This window comes from Ascaphus truei, chromosome 3, assembly GCF_040206685.1.
Source record: "Ascaphus truei isolate aAscTru1 chromosome 3, aAscTru1.hap1, whole genome shotgun sequence".
Lineage (NCBI taxonomy): Eukaryota > Metazoa > Chordata > Amphibia > Anura > Ascaphidae > Ascaphus > Ascaphus truei.
In genome coordinates this window covers 127090269-127107745 of record NC_134485.1, presented here as the reverse complement: position 1 = coordinate 127107745, position 17477 = coordinate 127090269, and the positions used below count along the sequence as shown (strand labels likewise).

The 17477-nt window shown below is 41.8% G+C and overlaps 1 protein-coding gene across 2 annotated transcripts in view; it reads right to left on the bottom strand.

The window, feature by feature from the left end:
* The window catches only part of AATF (apoptosis antagonizing transcription factor), a 128882-nt gene that overhangs the window by 54800 nt on the left and 56605 nt on the right, over positions 1 to 17477 (bottom strand). Inside the window, exons 6-10 of one of the 2 annotated variants that reach the window (XM_075589499.1) lie at positions 17061 to 17277; positions 16789 to 16956; positions 14330 to 14413; positions 5502 to 5687; positions 3366 to 3433 (exon numbers count right to left, since the gene is read on the bottom strand). In XM_075589499.1, coding sequence (XP_075445614.1) covers positions 3366 to 3433; positions 5502 to 5687; positions 14330 to 14413; positions 16789 to 16956; positions 17061 to 17277 — 723 coding nt within the window. The remainder of the gene's footprint in view (positions 1 to 3365; positions 3434 to 5501; positions 5688 to 14329; positions 14414 to 16788; positions 16957 to 17060; positions 17278 to 17477) is intronic. The other variant, XM_075589500.1, reaches the window with a different exon arrangement.

Genomic DNA, 17477 nt, shown 5'->3' with positions numbered 1-17477 from the left:
CTGACTCAAGCTTCACACAGAAGACATCGGAACCCCCCCCCCCCCCTAACCCAGAAGACAGGTAGGGAACACATCCCCTCCAACTTATAACATTGCGGGAATGAGGTACCTGGACATTCAGGGACTGCGGATCAGGTAAGATCCCAGGCGGGATTGCTGCTTTAGATATTGTGAAGCGGGGACGTCCAGACACTGGTTAAGGTGTTCAGGAAACTAGTCATTCAAATGTGGCTTTTATTTCTAGATCCGACATTTACACACTTACACACACTTACACACACTTACACACACTTACACACACTTACACACACTTACACACACACACACACACACACACACACACGTAACAAGGACTAATTGTAGTATAATGTAATAAATACATTTGTCAAAAACAAATGTTGTTCTGACTAGGAATTTATTAAATGTATTTTATTTATATATTTTATTTTAAAGCGGGGTTGGGGGCGGGGTTGGGGGTGGGGTTGGGGGCGGGACTAGGTGGCGAGTAGATTTTTCGGTTGGGTGAGTAGATTTTTGGGTGATTTGTCGAACACTGTACACATATATACACACACACACACACACACACACACACACACACACACACACACACACACACACACACACACACGAAACCACAGAACGGTATCGTCTATTCTTTTTTGAGATATAGATATATATATATATATATATATATATATATATATATATATATATATAGAGATATATATATATATATATATATATATATATATAGATATATCAGTTCTGTATTATTAGATAACACTAACTACCTTTATTTTATTTTAAAATTCAATTCTTAATGCTATTTGTAATGAGTTTTAATATACTCAGTGGTGGGATTCAGAAATTTTAGCAAGCGGTTCTCTCACCCCCCCCCCCTCCATCCCCTCACCCCTCCCTTCATCCTCAACCCCCTCCCTACATCCTCTCACACCCCTCCTCCCTTCATCCTCTCACCCCCCCCTCCCTTCATCCTCTCACCCCCCCCACCCTCCCTTCATCCTCTCACCCCCCACCCTCCCTTCATCCTCTCACCCTCCCTTCATCCTTTCACCCCCTCCCTGCATCCTCTCACCCCCCCTCCCTTCATCCTCTCACCCCCCTCCCCTCCCTTCACCCTCTCTCAGCCCCCAACCCTCCCCTTCACCCTCTCTCAGCCCCCAACCCTCCCTTCACCCTCTCACCCCCCCTCCCTTCACCCTCTCACCCCCCTCCCTTCAACCTCTCACCCCCCCTCCCTTCATCCTCTCACCCCCCCTCCCTTCATCCTCTCACCCCCCCTCCCTTCATCCTCTCACCCCCCCCTCCCTTCATCCTCTCACCCCCCCTCCCTTCATCCTCTCACCCCCCCTCCCTTCATCCTCTCACCCCCCTCCCTTCATCCTCTCACCCCCCCCTCCCTTCATCCTGTCAGCCCCCACGCTCCCTTCATCCTCTCACCCCCCCCTCCCTTCATCCTCACCCCCCCTTTCTTCATCCTCTCACCCCCCCCCTCCCTTCATCCTGTCAGCCCCCACGCTCCCTTCATCCTGTCAGCCCCCACGCTCCCTTCATCCTCTCGCCCCCCTCCCTCCCTCCCTTCATCCTCTCAACCCCCCTTCATCCTCTCACCCCCTGCCCCCATCCTCTGTCAGCCCCCCTGCTTTCTCCCTTCTCGCAACGGTTCGGCGAACGTGGGAAATTCTAGGTACACATTCGCACGAACCGGTACGAACCGGCGTGAACCGGCTGAATCCCACCACTGAATACACTGAGCATCTGTTCATTGCTATAGCAGGTTTTAGCCCACCTCCCCAGCAATGCAAGGTTTTTGTAACACTTTACGGTTTGTGATAATTTTCTGCCAAACAGTTTGAGCTGTGAACTGTAACAATAGATGTTACCTTCGTAATAAAATAAGAATACATTGTAGCTGCTGAGTTACACTGACTGAAGGATTGATTTTAAACTGAAAAAGTCAACCATTTAGTGAACCCTGGGAAGCAGGATCTTTGCTGATCGATCGCGGGAGAACGAATCGATCGGCAGCTTAGTTAATTCGTTTTTAATAAAGGTAATCAAAGGCTGCATATATTAAAAAAACATATTTTTTGTTTTAACTGCATGGATTTCCTCTTCACAAGAGCAAACCCCCATGATATCTACACATCGGAAACTCATGTAGCAAAATCCAATTACTGCAATCTTAATATAATCTTGTGTGACCCAATCTATTTTATTTGAAAACCTGATAAATATACAGTATATTTGCTACTAAACAAATGTTTTAAGGCTGCATGTATTAGTCAAATAAAAGCAGATAATTACATGGTGATTCACAGGCTCTTCAGCACACTTATCACAATGCTGAGCTAGCATGTCACTGGTTTGTATACTCAAATGATAGCCCCCGTTTTAGATCTGAAGTTACTTACATCTAATAGTTTTAAAAACACATTTAAAAAGCAGTTAGTGAAATGGTATTTTGGAATAGAACAATACATTGGTGTACAAAAATGTAGCACTCTATAGAAATGACATAAGATAATAGGATTAATTTAATTTGTTTGCAGATAAATAAGAATGCACTAAATATTAGCAAAGTTAAATGGAGCAAACAGAACTTGATGCCATGAAGGAACATTCAATGGTTTTTAATTACATAAGAGCAATCCCTTCAATTTTCATTAACAACCAAAAGTTGTGATTCCAGGGCTATTCTGTGCTGGAGGTTGGTAACTACCACGAAGTGGATAATAGAATAAGGTAGAAGTGGCCAACTCCAGTCCTCAAGGGCCACCAACAGGTCAGGTTTTAAGGATAGCCCTGCTTCAGCACAGGTGGCTCAATCAGTGGCTCGATGACAGCAACGGATTGAGCCACTTGTGCTGAAGCAGGGAAACTAGACCTGTTGGTGGCCCTTGAGGACTGGAGTTGGCCACACTTGGCATAGGCTGTCCAAACTTGTCAAACGTGTGACAGCACACTTCGCTATCCAAATACTCCAAAATCAAACTGTATTTGCTGAAGCAACAGAATTGTGTAGTTTGCAGCAAATCACTGCTATTTTCCCAATATCACATAACTGGGCATGACATATTGCAAAGAAATAAGTGATTGCATGTTTATAGTGGGGGGGAGAGGGGGGTTTCTCCTGAGGAATTATGGTTCTGATATCATCTGCAAATATTGCTGGTCATGATTGATGCCAAATAGAATTGTTTTATCCAGCCTTGATGGCTCATCTAATTGTGCTTGACCTCTGAGCTTTCGTGCTTTTTTTTTTTTTTACCCTGCACTGTGAAGGAGACTGTGATGGTGGCGGCAGATCTGCAGACAGACTGCTGATGCCTCACTCTTACCTGCCCATTGCCACTTGATCATTGGGATCTATGGAGCTGGTCCTACGCTCTATCAATTCCCGGAGAAGCTGCAAGAAATTGAGAACAACAACTGAAATGAAAGTAGTATAACACAAAAATAAAATAAAAATGGAAAAGAACATTGGAATTAAATCATCTCTGAAAACAAAATAGCTTTTGGTTGGGAACCTACTGAGCATCAGGAGTTAATATACTGTAAGTTTAGAATATAAGAGATCACACATTTGAAACATTGATGCTGTAAAGTATTCTAAAAAGTGGATTACCACATTTCATATTTTAATTTGTCTGGAAGGAAAAAAAATGAGGACTGCTGAACTAAATTACTTATTAGTAACTTGGGATAAAGTCACTCAAATCTCCATATTCAATGACACTGAATGAAGTTTAAAGCTTCCCTGACAAGGAAGATAGCTTTAACTTTGAATAGGAGCCAAAGTTACAGAACCAAAGTAAGAACGATGCATGTGTCCCATTCTGCCTGGCTGGCCTTCCGGTAAATGCAGGTGTGATATACAGGACTACTGCTGCTTACATAGCCCTGTTATTTACATCTAGCCTAGTAGGTAATATGAAGTTATAATTATGATTAGGATAGAAAAGGAGGCTTCAAGTGCAGGACTTACATAGGATAACCTCATACATAACTGCTGTTTCACAATCACGTTTCAGGGACACATAAGAATATCAAATGGAAATATTACTGTATGCGCATTTGCATGTCTTAGACAGGTCTGCAACCCCGCCTTTCACCATTATCACCCAGCACACAGTGCTTCTACTGCAGCAAGGGATTCTGGGAAATGACATGCAAATTGAGCACAATGCCACCTTTTGCTTCAAATCCATTTTGACATGGACCCCTATAAGCTTATGCTTCCTGCATTGCACAGCTTTTCAGCACAGCCTGGGTTAAGATGCATAGCCAGTAAACCTACCCACAGACAGCTGTTTCGACCTTTTGGATCTCATCAGTGTGAGGCTGGTTATACTGGCTCTGCAATCTGAAGCTTGGATAGGAATCCACCACACATTAGTTAAGTTACAGTATGGTGGGTAAAAGTGACCAAAAAAACCTCCACCGTAAAGCATATAGCAAATGGAAATGTGTGTGTGAATGTGTGTGTGTGTATATGTGTGTGTGTGTGTGTGTGTGTGTGTGTGTGTGTGTGTGTGTGTGTGTGTGTATATATATATATATATATCTTATAAAAGTCTCATTCGTTGCTTATTTTTAAAGATTAAAGTGGACACAGGCCAATAGTTTATCATCAAAAGAAGGCAGTGAGATGTGTGCGTCTCTTTATCTAATTGATTGACTGCCAGACAGATGCAGGGAATTAATTAGGTTATTTTAGCTACCTTATACCCTAAAACAGTGGGTTTTTAAAAAAAAATTTTTTAACAGGGGTTGCTATGAACTCTTGGGTTCCCCTGGGCATCCCTATAGGGTTGCCTGCAAATTTTCAGGTAATTTGAAAATTGTACCAAAAACAGAAGCTTTTACAATGCATCTGATCTCATACGCGCTATTGGAGAAGGTTGGGTTCCTTACAATGCATCGGATTTCAGACACACTATTAGAGAGGGTTGGGGTTCTGCAGAATTTCACAATATAGTTATAGGGGTCTGCAACCAAAAAAAAAGAGAGTTGGAAAAAACTGGTCTACAATAATAGATTTGAATCCAGTGTAACAAAAGTATGACAGAGAAAAACGCCTTGGAAACTAACCAAAATGTATCTTGGTTTTTATTAGTACAGTACTATGTTTGAATTACGGTGCAATCAGACAGAAGACATAAGACCAAACTGAACTAATGCCGGTGATATTTACAAGTTTGGACTAAGCAATTGATCCCTTTAAAAATAAACATACATACGTATTTTAAAAAGAAATGCATGCTACAGTGTTTTTAAACACTGACCTGAAGTGGAAGGTGGGTTTCACTTCACTTATTTAAAAACGGTATCCCTTTCTTTTTTTATCATATTTCGTTTTTACCGTTTGATATGGGGAATTATGCATATCATTAAGGATAAAGAAAACACACTGCCGATCAATCACCCTCATTCAAAACCTTAACTGCTAATGAAAGCAAACTAAATAAACTTACATTATTATACATTATTTTTGAAAGGCCTCGATCATCAATATTTAGCCCATGAAATAAATCACTAACTTGACTGGAACTGCATCTTGAAAAGGTAAGATTGTATTGAGATGAGGATACCATAGCCTGCACTTCTAGTTCTAAATCTCCACTGCATTTGTTTTTCTTTTCCAATATAGCCATTCCTTCCTGGTCAATAAAAACTTATTTCATATAATTTTGCTTTAGTTTTGTGCAATAAAAGGTATCATTTGTAACATCCCTTTTTTAGTTACATGCAAAGTTAATATCCTGCTCATTATATAATAATCACTTAAGACCATACCTGCAATTTGTAAAGAAATTCCCACAGCCCTCACAGCTCATGCACACATCCTATTGTATACCAGAATATTGCTAAACATACACAGGGACGTTTACACAAAGGGGCTGTCCCCGTAGTCTGCCTGTTACATAAAGCAGGCTTCTTACCAGTAACAGCAGATTACCCATTTCCCTCTAATACTTACTTATGCTTTTTTGCATGTGCGGAGTGTGAGACTATCTGCAAGTCTAAACATGGTGTGCTTTTCCCTAGTATAGGACACGGGTAGTGAACGTGTATAAACACGTTAAGGCACCCAGGTATTTTTACTCACAGCAAAGGAAAGAGTAAGTGTACATGTGGCCTATGGCAGTACTCCAGCTTCTTCTCAGGAAGCATTAACATAGCCAGGATCATGTTCTACATTTCAGCACCGTGGTCAGCGTCAATACCCAACTGCACTACACAATATTCACAAGCACCATAGTGCTGACTCCAGAACACTGTATTAGTCAGACTAAGGCCTATTTACTTTTGATCATAGTCATCTTTATTTTACTAATCTTAGGCCGCGCTTATAGTGCCGGTGACGCGACCGTCGCGTCAAAACAAATGCACTGTCTCCGTCGTCGGCACTTATAGTGCACGTGACGGCGACAAAGTGACGGAGCAACAGTGCTACCAAAAATCTGGTAGTCACTGATATTTGATTTTTTTTCGGCAATGGTCTCCCCTTGCGGCCAATCAGGAGCATCTCCGTCCCTCTGCCCTTCCCCTTTTCTGACGTCACTGGCCTTGTAGCCAGTGACGTAGCCTAAATTTGAAATGTAGCATTTGCAATGGCGACGGTTGACGTCATCGGTCGCGTCGCTGGCACAATAAGCGCGGCCTAACACTTCTCCTCACAGATGATCTAATAACTGTTGTAAATATCACGTAAATTGTAAGCAGGGACTCCTTTCCCAATGTTTAATTTGTTAGAAACACTTATTGTTATATTATTTTGTTGTATCTATAATTTCTGGTAAGTGCCGGGATCTCTCCAATAAGAAGCCAGTGTGTCATGCTCTGATGACACTGCAGCTTCTGATGGGCGCTTGGGAGTGAGGCTTGGATGGTGGCCATATTGATTTTCAAAAAAGGACAGAAATACCAGCAGATAAAAAAGGTAAATACCTCAGGAATGAGGAGTCAGTGGAGATAATAAAAAAAAGTGCGGATCAAGTTCAACAGTATCTGGTTCCAATGCAGTAAAACATCAATAAATAATAGGTTTAAATCAGACAAGGGGGGTGGCTGCTTTAAATTGCTTTACACCAGACATCTGAATATATTATTGTGACGGTAGCGGCAGCATGGAAAGCTACAAATTAGGCCCGGGCCATAGAGGGGTGAGGCGATCCGAACCGCGCTGACGCTGAGGCTCGCCTGCTGAAATCTGGGCGATTTCATGCCCATGCAGGCGAGCCAGCGGGCGCGATCGGAGCCGGGGGGAGGTGGTTGGAGGCGGGGCACTGACGTCGCTGGGCCAAACGCCCGCGACGCACTGACGTCGACGTCACGGCGCCATGACGTCGACACTGCTGTGCTGTGATTGGAGGTTTTCAGCCGACAGCGCGCTGAAAAACAGCTTGGCGCTCGGCTGAAACCTCCATCTCGTCAGCACGCCTGCAGACGCTCGCGTGAGCCCCCTCTCAAGGCATCCTCATTGAGGATGCAGGGACTCAGCGCGGAGCGTCCGCAAGCCTCAGCACGGCCTGTCCTTCTATGGACTCGGCCTAAGGGTCTAGACAGCTTGCTGCGCTTGCCCGTCAAGGTGACTACCCAAAGCAATGGTTAACGGAGCCATCTCAGGGTGACAAAAACATCTCCAGCCTGGTCTTGTCTGTGTGGCTGGGCTAGCAACAAATGGCTGAGTGATAGGCACACAATGAGTCACAGGGCTGGCCTTTGTGTAAGCCAGGTCGACTGTTAAGGGAGTTGGGGTCGGGACACACCTGCCTGCTGCAAGAATACTTACTTTAAAGCTGGAGCTTTGTCCTCAACCCCCTGGTTCCTGAATGCTCAGCACCCGGTCTTCCATGTTTTAGATGGAGGCCGGGAAAGAATAAAAGCAGACACCGTTCACAGCTCCACAGTTGTTCTTGGGTAGTCTCTGTGTCTAGAGACTACCTAATGTGGGAACGATGGACCCTGAAGTGGTTACTCCTTGTTATTTGAGTACGGACGATGGAGACGGAGACAACAAGGGTAAGATAGCTTTGGCAGCTCGCCCTTCCTTTAGTGACCTAGGAGTCCCCTGTACCCAGAGTTTGTGATGCGTTATTGCCTTGTACTCGTACTGTGGTGGTCCCTCTTTGCTCAAAGCAAGCATAAACCTAGAAACAAGCCGGTGACCACAGCATACCACACTGAGTTTAAGACGAAAAACAGCTATTGACACAGTTTCAATACAGTGGCCAGTTCTGACATGTCCTGGCTTCTATATCTGATCTTTAAATATTGCTTGGTGTGGTGAGAAAACCTCAACTACACAACCAAAGAAATAGTGTCACATATGGCAATCCGCTGATTAGTTTAGGTCAGTTTGGCTGACCAGGTGAACTTACATGAGGTGGTGGCATCCTGCTCAGGGAATTAATATATTGACTATAAAACGTTAAATGGAAATAATGCTGTGAAAAAAGAAATGTCCATATCAGACATAATGCCTCCCTGATGGGAAACAGAGGAAGAATTTAGGAGGAAGAACTAGTTAAAAAAAAAAAAATTTAAGTCAAGGATGAGGCCTTGAACATGTCCGATCTCGTTTTATTCTTTATGTTCCTAAGTTAACGGTATATGTGTATGTGCACAGGCTTGTGCATATGGTAACAGCAGCTGTATAGTAATGTTCGATAACAATGGAAGTGACGCATTTCCTCATTTAGTGTCATAGCGTCTTGATTTTTTAATATCCTGCATGGGCAGAGAGGCAAGAAATTAAGGAGACTCTGTTTAATATCTTGACAAGAACTTCCACTCTGGCATTAGATGAACATTTATGCTCTAAAAAAAAAAAATGATAAAAAAAAAAAACACTTTGGTTGGGGTTCTGTAGTTTTTCCTTTGAAATTGATGTAACATTTGGAAACAATGTGGGTTTGCAACAGAATACCAAATTAAAGCAGCAACCTCTATTTTGAGATTATTGTATGAAAATGCTTAGCATCTCCATATCAGTGATGCTCATCTTTATGTAGGACCCTTGGTGATTTGTGAAGACCAAAACACCCTTAAAACTCTTATTAAATTATTATTAAAGCCCCAGTTAATTGATAAATCTCCAACAATGCTTTTATCAACGGAAATTATTTTTGCAGTTAGTTTTTACTGTGATTGTTTATTTATTTATTTTTTTACACAGTTTTATTTTTTATTGTATTGTAAATGTTTTGCCTTTTTTTCATTGCAATGTGAATGTGCTCTCACACATAATTTATTTGCTGTACACTGTACGGTGGTGGGTTTTTGTCACTTTTTTTTATCCACCATAACTTATGTGTGAGGTTGAAACCTATTCCAACTGCACATGGCAAAGCCAGTATAACCAGCCTCGCAGTCTGTGAATAGGTTTACAGGCTACATGCACTTCTTTAGCCCAGGTTATCCCGAAAAGCTGTGTAATACGGCAGACACAAGCTTAAAGGGGTCCGTGTTAAAATGGACATGAAGCAAAAGTTGCTCATTTGCATGTAATTTCCCAGAATCCCTGGCTGCAGTGGAAGCACTGTATGCTAAGAAATAATAGTGAAAGCAGGGCTGCAGACCTGTCTTAGACATGTGTTCACAAATGATATTTTCATTTTATCTTTATTGTACCAAACCAAGGAGTCACAACATGCAGGCCAGCATTACTGCTCTATCATTCCTCCGCTCTCTTCTCAATGGCAAAATATAACAAAACAAGTCGTCTAAACAACAAAGGCAAATGGCAGCACTACAAAAGCCAAAAATGGGTATTTCCCCCATCGCACCCCACATAAAGGTCACTCTGTGTGGACCGAAACGTCGGTTGTAGTGTTTCTGCTTTCAAATATATTATTGATATTTCATACTGAGTGCCGTCTTGTGATCCCTGGTCTCACCATCGGTGTGTGTGTGTATATGTATTTATGCATATATGTATATATACACACATACATATACGACTAACACTTTCCCTTGGAAAGAACCTGAATGCTTCCATTTGTCATCTTGCTATGTTTTACACTCTGAATTTATTAGTTAAAACAGAAAACTCTCGTCAAAACCCGATATATTCTTTTGAGAGTGATATATGGTGTCTCCCTACATCTAATAATTAACTAGGAAGTGTGAGTAAATCACGCTCAGCATTAAGCCTTGATGTGTGAAGACCGAATTAAGCTGTTTTAACCCCTTCATTGGCAGCCGAGCCTCCAAATCAAAGCAATGAGTCCCAGGCCCCGCTGAAGATTTAACCAGTGCCCTCAATTGCAAATGAAGTGTGACCCTTCAATGGAAATTAACCATTGTGTGACTATTTCTTCTAGAATGAATTGGGATATTTGTGAATATCCTCGAGTCAGAACACAAAATACCTACATGTCAATTGCTACAATAAGAAGATACATCTAATAGCCAGCATTGTGTTTAATTGTTACTACAAATGTTTAGGCGTTTCTTTAACTTGACACTATTGCCAACAGGACACATCATCCTACAGGCTACACTATATTTAGTTATCGGCTACATCTTCATCCAATCAGAGACAGGTATATTGACCTCCTGGAGAGAATTCTATAGTAGAACTTTAACACTTGGTGCCTCAGGTGCCAAAAAGTATTATATGGGGACTCACTGTCCCTGCAAAACCTGCAAAACCTGGTGTACAGCATGGAATACACTGCAGTGCTATTATTGTTACAACAGAGTCAAATCAAAGATGATTCTTAGAGAGCAAATAGAAAAATAAAAAGCTTTCTAAATACACACTTTTTTGACCCATATGAAAAATAAAGCCCCAAAAAGCCCTGTGTCGGCTGTGGATTCCACAGTATCTGAATGTATTGCTTATCTCTGGCTTACTGCTCTGACAAACAAAAGCATTCAATTTAATGTAGGAGGTGACAGAAAACATACAGCCATTTTCTTTATCCTTATCGTTGAATTGGCTTCAACTCGAATCTCTGTCTAATCCCACTCAACAGAAGAAATTAACCCGGTCAGCCGAACAGGTGCTATTTTGTGACTGTCAGGAGGCCCCCTCTTCCCTACAATTACTAGCACACAATGAAGTGGTAATCTTTACAGATCATCTCTCCCAAGGAACACTGGTGTGTAGGGGAATGGAGCAGAAAGAGGAGTTGGGCAAAGGGGAAGGAAGATGGAAAAAGAGGGGGGGGGGGGGGGTGGGGGGAAGGAAGGCAAGGAAGGAAAATGAATGTGTAGCTGCCTTACGGCTCAGCAGATGTCTGCATGTGATGAACGAGGCTGGGATATGCTGTCGTAGCCTGCTGCCAAGGAGCGGTAAGTGATTAAAGCCTCAGCAGCTCCCAGCACCATATTTAGAGTCTGCAGGGTTCCCAGCCTTGCACCCATTCCTTGCTGTGCTGCCAGATGTTGGCAACTGCTCTTGTTCCCATTCACTCTGCGTGGATGGCAGCAGTTGGCACGGAAGCCCTGCAATCTGGAACATTTGTGGAGACGCTGCGCGCTGACAAGTGTCGCCCATCATTCACCTTTACAGAACGCCAGAGCGACTTCAATTCTCTGCCACTCGCCTCCTGGGAGCCGGCCAAGATAAAGTTGTGGCTGGCAGCCTCATTTGTTTTACTCAGGTGTTTCTGTTGCCTTACTGACCTCTATTAGTTTAAGTTTTAATTTAGATTAACCCCGCCACCCCAATTAACCAGTCAGGGAGGGGGAATAAAAGATAAGATGTGACTACTCATAACTCTGAATTTGGAATTTATCCGAGTTAAAATTATGAAGCGGGATGAGAGGCCGGTCACCTGGTGCCATCTGTCTCTGAACTCGCCAGTTCAGGGTGAATTAAAAATAAAAATGGTCTTTGAAGGAGATGGCAGTCTTCTCTTATTTGGGAACTTAGAAAGGACGACGTGTATTTATCAGTTTGAACTGCACTGCCTATTTGTTACCTTAAAGGCAAACTATGATTTTTATTTAATTTTGTATATAGAAAGAAATACACTGACACAGCCGATCCAAGTGACTGTAATAAGCGAGATATTACAAGCGCACTTGGTTTGGAAGGAAACAGAGTACACTGTCCTCTGTGCTGACAGTGGTACAGGATAAAAGGTGTGGCCAGGAAATCAACTCCTGGGGATCGATGCAGAAGGTCTATACTGTATATGAGGAGTGGCTAGAACTGGATTGATAATGGTCATAAAGACATCGTTAGGAATAAGACTTATTTCGGTATCTGATATAACTTCTTATAACGGAAGACAGGTATACTTGTCCCCTAGGCATGTTGATAAAATTATCTTCTAACTTTGTGGAAACATGTATAAATATACTATTCATTTCTTGAATAAACAAGATTTCACACGGCTGCGAGATAAAGAATTTTATGAATATAAACAAGTTCAACCGAATTTATGGTGAAATTATTAGTAAGATAAATGTTTATTTTTTAAGTATGCGTCCAAGTGCTTTACGAACTGCAGTCCAGCAAAGAGATCCATACGCTATTAAACAACGATTAATAAAGTAGCCATGTGTTTCAACACCGGCCTTTAAAGTAGGTGGTAATCAGGCCTGAAATGAAGTCCAAATGTGTATGTAAACCTCCCTGCCCGGCTTCTATGGAGATTACATCGATGCACTGTTTGGCTCCTCAAGATGGGTTATCGTGACTCAGGGGGCTAGATTCAGGCAGCAAGGATGGAAAATAATGGGCACCCGGGAACTTTTGTAATACTACACTCTTGTAGGGACCGCTGACATGCACATGACAACGTTGTACAGCTTTTATAGCAGATGGACATAAATATGGTGCTTCCATTAGTGCCCACTGTTAACATTCAATTGCAGATGCATTGACTTAGTTGCTTTACTTGGGTGAGACCCGGCCCCCTTTGTTGCTTTGGGATCATTATCGATATTACCCTGGTTACACTAGGACCATACGGGAATCCTGGTTGGTTCTTTGCATGTGACAACAATACCTTTGGCCTGTTTGGGAACTGCCACTTCCATACCAATGGAGAGGATTATTAATGTGGATCTGCGGTTAGAGCTGATCCGCCGACACCCAGGAGCCCTCTTTCCTGAGGCCCTCTGTGTCATGCTGTTTTCCTATCTTGTAGATATGTTAGACTCCATTAGCCTTCTTCTTGGATCCCAACTTATAGGGGCACTGTCCCTATCTACAACAGAATAAAGTAGGAGGGGTCTGGTCTGTGCTATTACTTCATGAATATCCCCATTTCCTCTCCCCAAGGCTCCTTTCCTCTTGTCCTCCTGGAACCTAACTTCAAGACCCTTCCCCCTATCTTATCTATCCCTTCTGACATCAGAATCCCCATGGTAACACAGTGTGGGGCCAAACACACACTATCCCGCTATTAACTTCTCACAGCAACCCATTAACCCCATCAAGGGGGGTTACATGTAGGTTTCACAGGCTAAAAAAAACTACATATATTAAGTCGGGTGGAAAAGAAATTACATTTTCCCATGTTGTTCTAACAGCTGTTAAACGGCCAATGCTTTACAGCAAACTTATTTTAGATGCAGGACTAAAACATATAACTTAAACCAAATTAGGGCACCTATTTGTGCCCACACCATTAGTGTGTGCTGTGATATAGCTAATTCTACCAACACCCTTTTGTTTCATGAAAGTTTCAAATTCATGGGTGAGAGCATCGGCCAGTCTGCTGCAGATATCAGTGGGCTCTTGCACGTGGCAAGACGGTGACCACTTTGTGCTCTTTTAGAAATCGGTAAAGTACCTAAACGTCTGCTATACAGAAATGCAAATTATAGATGATGATTACATTTTACCATTTCATAATCTTCCATCCTTTTCCTACCCATTCCCAATCAGTCCGCGTCCATTGAATTCAACTTTGTATTTGTGAAAGTTTGGGGGTAAAAAAATAAGTGAGTTAATAGCAGTGCTTTTCATTACCTTTAGGGACCATTCCCAAGACAAGTCATAGGGTTAGTGTCAAAACCCTAAAGTTAAAAGGCACCATGCCATTCAAAACAAATGAAAGCGTACACATGGAGTAACAAAGGGGTTTGAATGTCTGGGGTAAAAAAAGAAAACCCTGAAGTCAATATATGGTATATGAAACAAGACCTATCATAAATTAACAATAGTCAGGGCATGGTAACCATCCAATCAAGATCATAGAACAGAATGTCGGTACCAGGAATTGCTCCAAACTTAATGTATTTTTACCTATAGTGTACATCATCTGAATTTTCGATATCTATATGGAAATATATAACAAATGGCAGATACATGCGAGATGTAACTTGGCCGTACCTGATGGTAGAAATCATCATCATCAAAAATCTCTTCATCTAGATCTTTTAGATGTGCATTTGATTTTCCTTCTGGTTGGGTGTCCTACAAAAGTAAAAATAGATCAATGTGGTTGATTACAATCTTTCACGTAATGTGACAGTTCTTAAGTCATGGGCAAGTTATCCTTTAAGAATTATATGGATTGTGCATAATGCCATTATTAGAATGATATTTTCAATGCATTATGAAATGCCTATAAGATTTCTAGCCTTCTTACGGATTAGGGAGATATCGACTGACTGCCACCAACACTAGTTACAGCACTTTGATTATAAAAACTCAACATTCTAAGTAAAACCCATGGCTACATAAATAGAAATGTTTTTAAAAAAAATTACATCCATACACACACTCTATCCATACACACACTCTATCCATACACACACTCTATCCATACACACACTCTATCCATACACACACTCTATCCATACACACACTCTATCCATACACACACACACTATCCATACACACACACACACTATCCATACACACACATATATATATACATACACACATATATATACATACACACACACACACACATATATATATATATATACATACACATATATACATACATACACACATATACATACACACACACACACAACTACATACATATATACACACACATACATATATAAACATATATATACACACACATACATATACATATATATATATATATATACATACATACATACATATATATATATATATATATATACATACACACACACACACACACACACACACACACACACACACACACACACACACACACACACACACACACTTCTATTACTTGTGATCACAAGGGGGGCTGAAATGGAGAGGAGTTGTAATTTCTGTTTGTATGCTGAATTTACAGTACTTTTACTTTAAATTACGGGAGAATTTACGATTTTAAAGTTGTTCATATAGTGTGTTTCACTTGACAGAAACACAGACACACACACACAATCAGAGCCGCCAACAGAAATCATGGGGCACAGGACAAATGAAAGGAGCAAAACCAACCCATAGCGCACCTACCTCGGAAAAACAAATTTTAGCGGGCTGTATGTTGTGCAGGCCTGATGTAGAGGTTAGAGTAAATGTTTCTGGGAGGTAGTTCTGTGCTCACCTCCCTCCGTGGAGGAAGAGCCAGATAGCCTCTACAAGGTTAGGAGTGAGCAGAGGCCTTGCCCTGTTAGGGGGGTATGATGAGCAGAGGAGGGGTGCCTAGGGCCTCAAGCTCTGGGTACTGCCTTCAGGGAATGGAGCCTGAACTGACTATGCTGTATCAAAATAAAGTCCAGTTGAATTATCCTGTGTGTGATCTGTGAAAAGAGTTGCCTGTGAGGACCATCCTGGCTACACCAGAATCCTCATAGGATGGAGGCGCTATGCTGAGATAAGAACCATGACTGAGAACCTGTCCTGATGCCTCTTCATAGCATCGCAGAGTTCAGGCCTTCTGTTCCACCTAACAGGTATGCACTGCTCCATCATGCACCAGCTAGAATCTCCCTCAAGGAGGGGGGGGGGGGGTAGATGGGATAATATACAGGCATACCCCGCATTAACGTACGCAATGGGTCCAGAGTATGTATGTAAAGCGAAAATGTACTTAAAGTGAAGCACTCCCTTTTTCCCACTTATCGATGCATGTACTGTACTGCAATCGTCATATACATGCATAACTGATGTAAATAACGCATTTGTAACATGCTCTATAGTCTCCCCGCTTGCGCACAGCTTCGGTACAGGTAGGGAGCCGGTATTGCTGTTCAGGACGTGCTGACAGGCCGCATGCGTGAGCTGCTGTTTGCCTATTGGGCGATATGTCCTTACTCGCGAGTGTACTTAAAGCGAGTGTCCTTAAACCAGGGTATTCCTGTATATACACACACACACACACACACACACACACACACACACACACACTGTATATATATATATATACACACACACACACACATATATATAAATATATATATATATATACACACACACACACACACACACACCTAGCCCTTAATACTGAGAAATAAAATACCCATACTAGAGAAAATGTTAGCTAATAAGGAGAATGGAGGCCATATAAAAAGCAACAGAAAAACAGACCACGGGTCATATTTACTAAGTAGTTCTACAAAGTAATATTTTTGAACAAACAAAGGTCCCATTCGTGGACCGAAACGTTGGTTTTGTGTTTATTTTTTGAATACACTTGTTTGTTCAATTCTGGAGTGCTACCTGCTGATTTCGTTTCCAAACGGTATCGTATTGCTTTTATATATATATATATATATACACAAATAAACAAACACATTGCATGCATTGTATAAAGATCGATCAATGGAACCTATGGTAATATTTCAACCCCGAAGACATATGCGGTAGTAGTTGGTTGTAAAACATCATTTTCTTACCATTTCTCCACCAGGAACAGACTCTGGCACGGCCTGAGAATCCTGAAGCGATTTTCCTAAAACCCTATAAAGGGTGCGCTTAGTTTGTGTGCGTCTGAGTAACCGTTCCTTGTCCATCATAATCTGCTCGATCTGTGTCAAGATGGATCGCTCAAAAGCCCCAAAACCCTGTAAAACAAACAAAAAACACAAATATGCAATTTTAAGATTGGAATTGCAACAAACGTGAACTAATGGGGGGAAAAAACCTGGATTCTGAATACAAGTTTTACCTTGCCAATTTTGCCTGACAGCTTTGTCTTGTCATGCCACTTCTGTAACGTGCTATTACGGTATGTTCTGAAGTCTGCAAACCGCTTGGCCATGAATTCTGGATATTCGTCTACCTCCAGCTTTCGCTTCGGAGGACCTTTCCTTTTCTTCTTCTCTACGTCGTCGTCGTCGACCTTCTCCTCTATCTCATCTTCGTCACTGGGGATTTCTTCATCACTAAAAGTAAAGAGATGTAGAACAGTCATAAAATAGCAGTTATCAACATGTTTACTAAACGCAGCTTTGAACCTGTGTGCAAGACACTAGAAGTAAAATGCCCAGCCTATATGAAATTCTTCAAATTAAAAGATACATTTAAAGGTGCAATCCCTGTTCGTTTGAAAGAACAACATTTTGAAAACACTTAATGCAACAAA